This window comes from Galleria mellonella, unplaced genomic scaffold (genome assembly GCF_026898425.1).
Source record: "Galleria mellonella isolate WM207_F2 unplaced genomic scaffold, CSIRO_AGI_GalMel_v1 utg266, whole genome shotgun sequence".
NCBI classification, from domain to species: domain Eukaryota; kingdom Metazoa; phylum Arthropoda; class Insecta; order Lepidoptera; family Pyralidae; genus Galleria; species Galleria mellonella.
Genome location: NW_026442061.1, coordinates 2,644,921 through 2,657,902, shown reverse-complemented (window position 1 = coordinate 2,657,902; position 12,982 = coordinate 2,644,921). Strand labels below are relative to the sequence as shown.

The window sequence follows — 12,982 nt, the reverse complement described above, 5'->3', positions numbered from 1 at the left end:
TGAGTAATTTTCAAATAAATAAATAAGGCCCTACGCTAGCGTTCAATAGGAATGGTAATATTGAGAATATATATATAGTTTGATTGCAATATCTATATATTGACCCAAAAACGTATGCTAAATATCTGTTATTGTCGTGATGCCATTAAATATTAGAATTTTAGTTATTAATTGTCATAGATTTTATATGTCAAACAACTACGTAAGATTTCCAGTTTATTAAAGCCTAAAATTCTGACGAATTATATTTTCATTCTTATTAATTACCTAATATGAATATTACAGTTATCCAATGTACAATATCGAAATGAAGAACCCGATTGAAATAAATATAGATATCCGACCTGTATGTAAAATTTCGAAATGGATTATGATCATTTTTTCGCCATCGATGCCGAAAGGAGCTCGATATATAGATGTCGAGATGATATCGATATGGCCCATGCCTAGTAGGAAATTTACTAGCAGGCTGGTGGCCAAGAAAGCAAATTTAAGGCACTTTTTTTTTATCATAAAGATACAATTTCATTGACAAAAAAAAATGTAATCAATTTTATTTTAGAGTGTGGCAACCATGCTTTTTGACAGAGAGATTTTTTTTTTTCATTTATTGTGACTTTGGCGAAAGCCATCAGCCAAAAAGTAACAATTACAAGGTAACAATATAAAATTACAAGACAAATTGCAAAAATTATTATAGTTATAAATTAATTATAATATACTAAGAAAGTAAGTTAAATAGAAAAGTATAAGTTACAATTACATATTTAAATTTCACCAATTGTTGAAGTAATATAATTAAAAATTTCTTGGTACTAAATGGTATGTTTTAGTAGATCCTGCACTGAAGTAGGAATATTTTGACATTTTAATAAATCTTGACATTGACAAATAAAAAGTAACCGTTGAAGTGAGAATTTAGAACAAACAAAAAAAATATGATCCAAATCAGAAAAAATGTTTTGGCAGTATTTACAGATAGAATTATCCAATAAATTAATACGTTGCAAATGTGCAGGAAATTTACAATGACCTATCCGCAATCTACTTAATGTAGTATAATATTGTCTACCAAGAAAAACATTAGATTTTTCAAAGCAATATTGTAACCAGACAATTTACAGATTTTGTTAGAATCAAACAAAGTTTCATTTAGTAAAATGATATCAAAATGTGATGTAAAGTTGTAAATAAAGTTTTTAAATTGAAATATTTTAGACAGAAAGCTTCTTGAGTTCCAATGAACAATATTAATTTCCTTTAAAGATGTAATGGTCATGTTGAAAAATTAGATATGAGTATTTCCTTAATTAATTTGGATGAAATTGTATCAGAATTAGTTTGAGCTTTCTTAACTAGCTCAATAACAGTCTTAGTAATTGTGTTGAGTACAGTGTCTGAGTTAATGATGTCAGTAACTAATGCCCTTTTTTGAGGAGATTTATTTTGCGTTGAGCTGTTAATAGACACAGGGGTATTTGAATTAATTACAGAGTTAACAGATTTTGAAGTCACTGATGCATAAGATGTTTTGCCTAGAATTTTATCTTTGATTTGAGACAATTTCATCGATTTAGTGGGACAGCTATTAGATACTGCTACATGTTGTCCATTACAATTAACACATTTAGGATTCTCTTTGTTGATACAGGATCTATAATCATGGGCACCGGCACATATGGAACAAACTTGCTTACTTCTGCAGGAACTGCTTCCATGACCAAATTTGTAACAAGTGAAGCATTGGAGTAGAGGTCTAATGAATTCACGCACATCCAGCCAAATATGATCATACGTTACGTGATCAGGTCGCTGCGTAGAGAGGAAAGTTACTAAAACTGTAGGAAGAGGATGAAAACTTCCATCTTCTTTCTTTTTTTTGAAACGTTTAACACCGATGATATCTACAGTAGATTTTAAGTTAATTAAGAGATCTTCCTCAGATATTTCAGTAGGAGCTCTTATAACTCCCTGAGATTTCAGCTGATTATTGGGTTGAAGTTTATGTTTCTCTAATAAATCTTTATTTAATAAAAATTCGTTAGCCTGTTTCATTGATCGAAAACATATTTTGAATGCAGTAGAACCCATAGTACGAATATAGAATACACCAGGTACAGTCCTCAGAATTGAATTGACTTGCAATAAGTTTACATTGTTGCCCTCAATAGGAGACAACAGGATAAAATATTCATTTTTAGTAGTGTCAGAATATAGGTAATTGTGATCTTTAAACAGTCCTCTTTTTGAGTGAGTAAATTTAATACTCATCTTAGCATCTGGCTCTTCATCAGATATGGAAGTATTTTTTTTTCTTCTTTTTAACTTGCCTCCGCTTGACTCGCACATATCCTCTAACAACACACGAGGGCTTAAATTGGAGAAATAAGTAAAAGAAACTAGGAGAAGCAACAAATAAATATTAAACAAATAAAATGAATTTAAAATTTCCGCCCTCGCGTTACAAGTTTTCCCGTCTTTTTTCACTCAAAGACCAATAAAAATGATATTGACAGAGAGAAAAAATACATGGTTGTTGCTATTATACAATATGTACAGTGAGGGAATATTATTGTAATTGGTTGGATTGATGTTTGTACCATTATATCTCATGCGTGTATAGTGTGGCGTTATTTATCATTAGTATAATATCAATAGTGCTTGTATACTAACACTTCGCCGTTTCATTGCACCTCATCCTTGCCGCGCAGTTTTCGCCGGCATACCAACCCCAAAAGAGTATCAAATTATGGATGTCGGTTTAGGAAGCCAAATTTAAATAACCTACTGACAGCAAATGTGTAAATCCGCCACCAGGATAAACCTCTATGTATATTTTAATTTTAATTTCAAAGCAAAGATAGGCTACACATACGCGTATACAAATAGGTACGTGGTTTACCTTGTAAGAAATTTGCTTGTAATATCTTATTGTTGTCAACACTAGTCCTTCCGTACTGTATGGACTTGTTTTCATTTTGATTGCAATAAACTGCAGAATGAAATAATAATTGTAACCATAAAGACGCTATTCCAAACTAAGAACAACGAAATCTTTGATTTGTTGTCGAACTTATTATTTATTTTTTCACTTTTTATAAGTTTTGTTAGTGCTGCCTCTACAGAGCAATTTAGAAACTAATTGTAAAATTGCACTTTTGTTACAAGATTATGTATGGCGCCGTTTATCGCAAAAAATACTTTTAAACATCTAGCGATTAAAAAGCATTCGTACTATAGTTTGCTTACACTTAACAATTTCGTTATTCACGCAGCATCTGCTGTTATAGAGAACAAGTGTGGTGGACGTGTTTTTTTCTTTCATTTATATAGTTAAAAAAAAAAAACTTTTAATTTTACAAATTTGATATTGATAATAATAAATATATCAAGATTGTTTGAAAATTATTGAAGAAGTTAAGTCCGAGAATGCCTTAGCCCTCAATTGATTGATCCTTTGAATCGAATTGATCCTAGTCGCTTCGATTTCTGTCTCTGTCTGGCTCTGGGGATGAAACGTAGGTTTGAAATAAAACAAAATTTACTGAGATGAAATCTTTATTTGATTTGAAATCTCTGCCAACAGGGGCGCGGCCCCGTGGCGGGCCAGGCGCGGCGCCGTCGCCGCTGCCTGCTCGCGGCTGCCTCGCCTCACCTCACTCCCTGGGTGTTACGTACTACGAGACATCTGAGAGTACCGTACAACAGCTACGTGTCTAACATCTACCCGCAACGATTTACGTTACAAATATAATCATCGCTTATATAATTTCAAATATGATATCGGCCCGCGGACCTGTCCGCGGGCGCGGCTATCTACTAAGGTTAACTATAATATCACTTAAGGATCACGCTCAATGGAATGGAACGGTTACATCACACGTTACGGCACCCTGCTCTAATTCGTATTATTTACAATTCATTAGGAGTAGTTTGTACATACATCGTCCGCGCTAAGGAGACGGCTACGGATGTAGAAAAAATATTGTCTATGCTCGTCTACCGAACTAGGCTCGGGAGGACGTAGCGGGTAGAGGCCCGGCGGCGGGTGCGCAGGCGCGTCACGCTGCGGCCAGCCGCGCCTCGCACGGGCACGCGGCCCGCAGCGCCCGCGCCGCGCGCCGCAGCAGCGGCATCAGCGGCGGCGGCGGCGGCGGCGACAGCGGCGGCGGCGGCGGCGGCGCCAGCACGTCGGCCAGCGCGCGGCGCGGCCGGCGCGGGCGGCGCGGCCGGCGCGCGCGGGGCCGGCCCGGCCGCGCGTGCGGCGGCGCCGCCACTCAGCTCGGGAACTTGCAGTACAGGGCGTAGTGCAGCTCGTAGCCCGAGAAGCGGCAGTACTGCGCCTCCTTCTGCTCGAACGAGCCCAGCGACGAGAACTTGGTCAACTGGCGGGGCGTGTCCGCCGCCGGGGAGTCCTGTGCGACGGTGCGGTTAATTAATTACGAGAATACTTATGGAACCATTAGAAACAAGAAAATTAGAACGTCTACAGTCTTTTAATGGAAAATTTGTTCATACATTTGACTTGTCGTTTTACACAATCAACACGATCACAGCGTCCCATGCTAATCTATTCGTAGTAGAACATTCTCTTAATTTATGTTGATTGAAGCTAGCGCCACATTTGATGTGTCTTTTATTCACGGAAGATCAATATTGTACATGGCACTATAATGGCTAACCAATCCAAAAGCAGCTAGGAATCAAAGAAGTAAAATCAGTCAAATCCACGGATATAGGCGTTAATGGACGCGATTTCAAAATTGCTTCAATTTGAGGAGCAGAGATTAAACAATTTCTCAAATGTAAGGCATTATTATTGCCAGCTACGCATTCTAATTGAAATTTTGCTGACTTTACATTCACCTCCCACACTCCTCCAAAATTAGGCAACCCATACTTTGGAAGATATCAATGCGGCTGAACTTAGCCGAATTCGGTATTTTTTTAGTGGGTAAAAATGGAATAGTCACCAGCGAAAGATAAAAGATGTGGATGAAAGCATCGTGACGAATTCCATGAGAATTAACCACGATGGTTTCCAGGGGGAAATGCGTGGAGGGCGACCTGATAATGTATGCTGCTAGCGATAGAGCTTTTAGACCATATTACTAACACCTCCCTCTATCCCGAATACAATGTCGTCTTAAAATAGCCACTACGAGTGTGTTAACTAGTTACTACTCACCGGCGTAGCGAACACGGTAAGCACGAACTTGGCGGGGCGGAAGGCGTGCAGCACGCGCGAGATCACCTCGTCATAGCTGGACAGCGGCACGTTCGACTCGAACGACACATATGAGCACGACCGCTCCGGCGTTATGTGGATCGTCATGTAGCAGCCCTGCAATGGAAACCACGCTCAATTATATGTCTGTTTGAGTTTTTAACTCTCTGTCTATTGAAAGTGTAATGACACTTGTTGGCGGATTGTTTTTTTAATGAAAAAAACAATCCGCCAATTTATTTGCGCGTTTTCGAAGAGCTCCGTGTTGTTTGAGACAATTGTACTTCATATGGTGACTGAGTTTCAACACTATACGTTAATACACCAACGAACCGTGTAATTAGAGTAGGATCCTTCATTTTTAAGGACAATACTTGTGCCTAACAGTGGAGCATCATATTACAAGGAAGAAAATTAAAGAAAGCAATTTTTTTTCAACTTAGAATGGCAAACAAGGCCTTTTTTTAGGCAATAATTAAAAATCTGAGGTTTGTTTATTAAGCAAACAGCTCGTTGAGATATTGCCTTTTTCCATTGTGGTACACATTTTCACATATTCAGTTACATAAAAAAGTTAATGTAGTGTACAAAATTCGAAAAGGGAATGATGCAAAAGCACCCGTAACCGGCGAGCGTGTATGAAAAGATTAATGAATGTGGAAGAAGCGAAAGAGGTTTGAATCTTGCATTTGGCGTGCCATTGTTTCTGCCTACCCTAATGGGAGACAGGTGTGACAGATATGTATGTAAAAAAAAATTGTGTATATCGCCCTTATGTCAAAGACTAGTTTTTTTTTTTATTACTATTTTCACAATTTTTGTGTATTTCTTGATGCAAATAAAGAATCTATATCTCTATCTATCTATCTAAGTAATTAGAAACTAAAAATCCTAAACTACCAGACATTACCTAATTAAAGGAAAATAAGAATTAACACTATTCCTAAATAAGAGAATATTATAAAAAAAAAAAAAAAAACTTTTTTATTATAATTTAAACATTAGACTAAAAACATCCCAAAGTCCGACCTGCTTGCAAAAGGCGAGCTCTCTGTGAGTCTTATACTAATAAATCGACTTACTGATGGTAGGTCCTTATCTCCCTTTGGCAGCGAGAAAAATAACAAATATTAATAAAAAATAATACTACTAAAATAATTTTACCAAAAATCTTTATAATAAATTTTAAAATGAGAATCTAACAGGTTTTTCTATTTATCAATTTGAAAATAGAATAACATTTGTTTTTTACATTACTTTTCTGTCATTGCGTTTTAACAAAATAAACGTCTTGAAATCTTCCTTTTTATTGCTCGTTACATGGAACTGGGATAAGCAAGAAACCGTGTTAGAGATGTCAGTTCTAGTACCGACGGCAATGAACATTAAAAAAAAACTACCCAGTCTTTTTTAAATAAATTCCAATTTTCCACCTACATATTTTTTTTTATTCAATAAATTGTACCCTTATTACTGTTTGTAGGTAAACTTTTTTACCTCATTTTCTTAACTTTTTTTGTACTTTAACTATAGTTCCTATCCAATTTGTAAATTGTAAGATCTTTTTTTATTACTGTGTACTACTAACATACTACAGTATCATTAAGTATACCCATTAATTACATTAAGTGTGTCTATGAATTGTCTAGTACCCTCAACTCTCTCTCAAATCTGCTTACTTTAGAACTAGATATATTTCATCATCATCTTCCCACCCTTATCCCATTTATTATTTGGGGTCGACGTAATATTTTTTTCTCTTCCATGATATTTATTTATTTATAAATAAATCAGTAAATGTTACTTACATCTTTGGCGACCCCGTTCATGGAGTAGCCGCAAGGATCAAAGAGGAAGTCGTCTATGACCATGCCTGGAATGATTTGATCTATGCCCGATTTCTGAAAAAAAAAAGACAGACTACAGTCAGAATAAACATATTTAAATTGCACTTATTTAATACAGTTATAACAGAGAGAGACTAGACTATACAAAAGTCTTTTGTTTGCGTACCTCTACCCCAATCGTGTTTCTGCCATGAAGCAATTGTGTTTGCATGGCTTTGTTTCAGAATTTAGCCTATTAAGACAAAAAAAGATATACAGTAAATACTGTCAACTTAACATTAAACAATTTTGACTTTGTCATGTAATCATAAATATTATAAAATGGATTATTAAAAAAAAAAATATTCTTTTAAATTTCGAAAATGGAATCTTTAGTAGTAATCCATATTTTACACACTTGTTAGCCTTTTACGTGGTATAATAAATGTACTTTTACATTAAAAAAGAATTTAATTGTCACTCACCCTGGTGGCGTGCGCGGCGTCCTGTGAGGCGGCGCGCGTGAAGATGTCCATGACTTCAGGGTCAAGGTCCGACATCAAGATCTCAATGGTCTGGTCGGGTTCGGACACGTCACACCCGTTGCCCACCTCGCGCTGCTCCTTCTCCAGTGCGTCTACTGTGCCTGTAGAATGTAAAAAATATATACTATGTATATTTTTTTAGAGAACAAAGTATCTACTGTTCCTGCAAAATTAAATAAAAAAATATTGTCTATGCTTTATTAGAGTACAGCGCATCTATTGTCTCCGCTAAATAAAATAAAATATTATCTACGCTTTATTAGACTACAGTGTATCTACTGTTCCTGCAAAATTAAATAAAAAAATATTGTCTATGCTTTATTAGAGTACAGCGCATCTATTGTCTCCGCTAAATAAAATAAAATATTATCTATGCTTTATTAGACTACAGTGTATCTACTGTTCCTGCAAAATTATATAAAAAAATATTGTCTATGCTTTATTAGAGTACAGCGCATCTATTGTCTCTGCTAAATTAAATAAAATATTATCTACGCTTTATTAGACTACAGTGTATCTGCTGTTCCTGCAAAATTAAATAAAAAAATATTGTCTATGCGCTTTATTAGAGTACAGCGCATCTATTGTCTCCGCTAAATAAAATAAAATATTATCTATGCTTTATTAGACTACAGTGTATCTGCTGACCCTGCAAAATTAAATAAAAAAATATTGTCTATGCTTTATTAGAGTACAGCGCATCTATTGTCTCCGCTAAATTAAAAAATATTATCTATGCTTTATTAGACTACAGTGTATCTGCTGACCCCGCAAAATTAAATAAAAAAATATTGTCTATGTTGTATTAGTTTTTTTTTTTTATACAACTTAGAATAGCAAACAAGCTGACGGCCTACCTGATGGAAAGTGGTAACCGTCGCCTGTTATGTCCATGGTACTGCTCATGTCTATAAGCGACGGTTTCCACTTTCCATCAGGTGGGCCGTCAGCTTGTTTGCCATTCTAAGTTATATAAAAAAAACAGTCGAATTGAGACCCTTTTCCATTAGGATAATTGTTATCAATTACGGATAAATAGCTGAACCCATTTGGATAAAACATCATACATAGATACATCTCATCATATATCTCAAACTAGTTGCAGGATAAAAATATAATCGTACCTTCAAGTGGCAGCAGTGTGTACAAGTACCAGCAATCCTTCTCTGGGCCCATAATGTATGCGCGACCGTCACCGAAAAATGAATCAAGTAACTCCACCTGTTAAACAAATTATTCTTTGTTACACTGTTATCGTAGCTAAGCTGGTCCTAACTTGGTTAAATTGAACCATACTTGGCCTCATTGGTCTAAATTGGATAAACCATACTACTATTCGATTTTGTTTGCATAACATATGTATATTATATTTATATGGTCCACAAATATAGAGTTATCGGCAAAGAAAAAAAAAATCTACCGTCTTTTTTCTTTTCTCCTCAGCCCAATATGCATAAATAATAATAAATAAATTTTAAGTGTCAATAAACTGATAACGAAATATTTCACAGATATTCAATACTAGCTTTTACCCGCATCTTCGCTCGCGTAACCGGGATTTGTTGACTGACCAAGATCAAAAGTACCCTATGTCTTATACCATCCCTTATAATAAGTGTATACTAAATTTCATAGTAATTGGTTAAGTTATTTAGGAGCTAAAAGATAACAAACAAACTCACTTTCACATAATATTAGTAGGGATTTTAGATATTTTGCTTTGCACCGAGCAGTTTCTAGCTCAACAAAATAAAAAATTGACCCAACACGAAGTCGTTGAAAAATATGCAGAAAAAGGAAAATAAGCAAAACGTTTCATGTCTGCTTAAGCCTTAAGTAATGCAACGCAAGTCCTATGGGAGGGAAGGGATTGTTAATAACGCGGAATACCAATCCCTTTGCTAGCAATATACCTTGCCAGGTCGACCTCCACGTGGTTCCCCCTGGAAACCATCGTGGTTAATTCTAGTGGAATTCGTCACGGTGAGCTAACTGACTTACTTTCATCGTCACCTATCATCCCTCACTGGTGCCCCACCAGCGTATACCGATAGGGCAGGCAGGGTTACCATTCCATTATCACGCATTAAAAAAACGCAAGTCCTATAGTTAAATAGTCCATTATTAAGCATATAAGCATTAAGCACAAGGTCCTGGCTTTCAATGGGCTCAATTTAATGGTCAAGGGATGGGCAGCAGCGTCCCTCTTAAAAAATATCACCAAAACCTAATTGCAGTTGGCAATTCGTCCGCCAAGCGTGGCAGTGATCTACGAGCAAAGATCCTCTTATGGAGAAGGCTTATGTTGAGCAGTGGACAGTACAGCTGATATTTTTTTTTACAACACAGGGGGCAAACGAGCGTGCGGCTCACCTGATGGTAAGTGACTACCGCCGCCCATGGTCATCCACAACACCTACGGCATTGCAGGTGTGCTGCCGGCCTTTTAAAAAGGAATATGCTCTTTTCTTAAAGGTTATGTTGTCGTATCGGTTCGGAAATACTGCTGCTGGAAGTTGATTCCAAAGAGTGGTTGTTCGTGGCAGAAAATGCCTTGAAAAACGCACGGTGGAGGACCGCCACTCGTCCAAATGGTTGGGATGAAATTTTAGTCTATGGCGGGAATATAATAAATTAATTAAGCATATTACTTTAACGGATACATTGGCCTATCGCTACAGCGTGAACTTTAGCCGCAGCCTGGTCCCACTATACGGCCGCGTGTGTACTACAATTCTGATAACATGTATTCGAATGCAAAGGTTCAGTCGCAGGTCATATGCGAATAGATTACACGAGCCGAGTCAATATTACCATTACGATACAGTACTGACTTCATCACAATCCATTGACGCCTCACTAGTGTACATAAGATAGCTACGTTCAATCAATCCGGTCTTCTTAACTCAAATGGGAAGGGTTATATTGCCTTTATGCCGTTGGGTTTCGGGAAGATTTCGAAAAGGAACCTGGAACCCCAACTTTATGGCGCGGCCAGGGATGCCATGTGGATTTTAGCCGGTAGGAGTACCCACACGCCTCCCCCAGGGAGCGTGGGTCTGCATGATGCATTTGCCACATGTAAATAAAAAAAAAGATGGGGACTCCGTGGCGGACCCCTTTGCTCTAGCTTCACAACGAAGGCTACTACCCCCGGGTCATTGATTCGAAGCCTCACTAACCAACGTTCTTTTTCCACAACGGCTACAATCGATAGATGTCTCTGACTACCCCAATAAGAATTACAGTCATAAGTATAATAAATAACATGCTAGATAGTCAGTTAGGTATAAGGCTTTATAATTTTCCTTCGCTCGTTCTGGTGTATTGTGCTTTGTCTCTCTTAGACACCTCTAACCACATTCTAAGAATGAAAAGAAGTGATGACACATTATCCTTATTCCGTCATCATACGGAGTCTCACCACATAATCATTATAAGAGGATATTCCATATAATGCAAGTAGTAAACGCATTCGTGGCCCGAGCTATCTTGCGCTAGCCACGTCACCATGTGAAACCACCATAGCGGCATCGTGGGCCACGTCTTCTATAAATCCTGCTCACCTGCTGATCGCAACAAACCCCCCACCGCAAATAAGCATCCATTCAACAAAGACATTTTGTAAGATTATTAGAAGGAGTCGAGTCTTTAAAACTGTTTACGTATTGTGCAACTGCTTACTCTAATGGTAAAATTCTCGTGTGGAGACAATTAAGAGACGAGCTGAAATTGGAACGTGTTGTGTACGCAAACGTGGCTGGTGCTCATTTTGAGATACTGTTTGCCTAAGTATCGAAGTTGCCATGTGGCTGGCACAAGTCTCACCTCAACAGTTGCGGGACGAGTCTCACGAATTCTCGCTGCGAGTATAACACACGTACGTCAGCGTGGCTTGTATAGTAGTACCCTTGTACCATGATCGCTCACCTCGGTGTCGAAGTTGTCGTGCGGCGACAGCTGCGAGGCGGGCCTGGCGAACTCCCGCCGCGAGTAGAACACGTTGTGCACGCACGCGTGTCCGGCGACGTCGCGAGCCAGCGACAGCACCGCGCGCACGCACCGCAGCGGCGTCGTCGTGCCGCACGTCTTCAGGATCCAACGGCGGCGCGACACAAACATGCTGCTCTCGCTGTAAACAAGCAAAAAACTTGGTTAGAAATATTTTTCGCTACAAATTGATTTCAAATGGCAAACAAACTTCGCCAGTCCAATGGCTTTTTTTATGCAACTTAAAATAGCAAGCAGAAGGCGCACCTGATGAAAAGTGGTAACCGTCGACTATAGACATGAACAGCACAATGGGCATACCTAACCTAACAAAATACACTTTGATACTCATAGTACTTTTCAGGACTCTTATGTTCAGCAGTGGACAGTTAAAGGCTGATATGATAATTACGACGATTTAGGGGGAAAAAAATTGTTATTAATGGAGATTGAGAATCCCATTGCTAGCAATATACCTAACCAGGTCGACTTCCACGCGGTTCCCCCTGGAACTATCATGGTTAATTCATGGTGAATTCATCATGATGGACTAACTGGCCTATTTTCATTTTTATCGACCACCTTTACTGGTGCCCCGCCAGCGTATACCGTTAGAGCAAGCGAGATTACCGTTCTATTTTCACCTATCAAAAAATACGACGATTATTAGCTACCTAACAATCTACGAGTATATTCTTCCTTCCATCAAACTTTATCAAATTTAAGTTTTAACCTTGGTCAAAATTACTACGTTTCCCAATTACTATCGCGTTTTTATTACTCGAACTACTTATTACAAAAAATAATTGTAAACAAGTAGTACGGAGAAGAGACATTGCACTTCGTTTTTTTTTTTTTTTAAAAAATACTTGCAATACAAAAAATAAGTCATTGGTAAAGAAGAAGGAAAAAATAATGCGAGGCCGAGCCAACCAGATGGTCGCACCTTTTTAAGTTATCACGCTTAACGTTAACGTGATTACTCATTGTAAACAATTAAAAAAATATGCTCACTACAATCTATTTTAATGAATCTCAATGAAAACGGTAATCAAGATATGTTGAAATTATTACAGAAACATTTTTAAATGAATTAATAACAAATCGAAACATAATCTTTTTTTTTAATTTGTACTACTTTGGACGTCAGCAAACTGTCTTATGGTCCGGACGATTGTCTTTGTTTACATTATTAAGAACTTCTATTTTTTTTTTATACAACTTAGAATGGCAAACAAGCTGACGGCCCACCTGATGGAAAGTGGTAACCGTCGCCTATAGACATGAGCAATACCATGGACATAACAGAGTATACTGATTCGCCCATGATACCCCCTATGCGTTGCCATTCCTGAGGACTCAGATGTTATTCCTCTGTACCCAGTAAATTCACG

General features: G+C 37.6%; 2 protein-coding genes across 3 annotated transcripts in view; both read right to left on the bottom strand.

Moving 5' to 3' along the window:
• Positions 1–1,275: 1,275 nt before the first annotated feature.
• On the bottom strand, positions 1,276–2,349 carry LOC128200746 (uncharacterized). Its single transcript, XM_052895098.1, has one exon. The coding sequence runs from the start codon at positions 2,347–2,349 to the stop codon at positions 1,276–1,278; it is 1,074 nt and encodes a 357-aa protein (XP_052751058.1).
• A 1,191-nt stretch (positions 2,350–3,540) lies between these two features.
• The window catches only part of LOC113516045 (S-adenosylmethionine decarboxylase proenzyme), a 45,140-nt gene continuing 35,698 nt past the window's right edge, over positions 3,541–12,982 (bottom strand). Inside the window, exons 3-9 of one of the 2 annotated variants that reach the window (XM_052895111.1) lie at positions 11,529–11,730; positions 8,723–8,819; positions 7,539–7,699; positions 7,036–7,128; positions 6,310–6,330; positions 5,189–5,344; positions 3,541–4,415 (exon numbers count right to left, since the gene is read on the bottom strand). In XM_052895111.1, coding sequence (XP_052751071.1) covers positions 4,278–4,415; positions 5,189–5,344; positions 6,310–6,330; positions 7,036–7,128; positions 7,539–7,699; positions 8,723–8,819; positions 11,529–11,730 — 868 coding nt within the window. In that variant the 3' untranslated portion in view covers positions 3,541–4,277. The remainder of the gene's footprint in view (positions 4,416–5,188; positions 5,345–6,309; positions 6,331–7,035; positions 7,129–7,538; positions 7,700–8,722; positions 8,820–11,528; positions 11,731–12,982) is intronic. The other variant, XM_026900388.3, reaches the window with a different exon arrangement.

Coding starts and splice junctions, on each gene's coding strand:
- LOC128200746 (XM_052895098.1), bottom strand. CDS start 2,349: ATGTGCGAGTCAAGCGGAGGCAAGTTAAAAAGAAGAAAAAAAAATACT.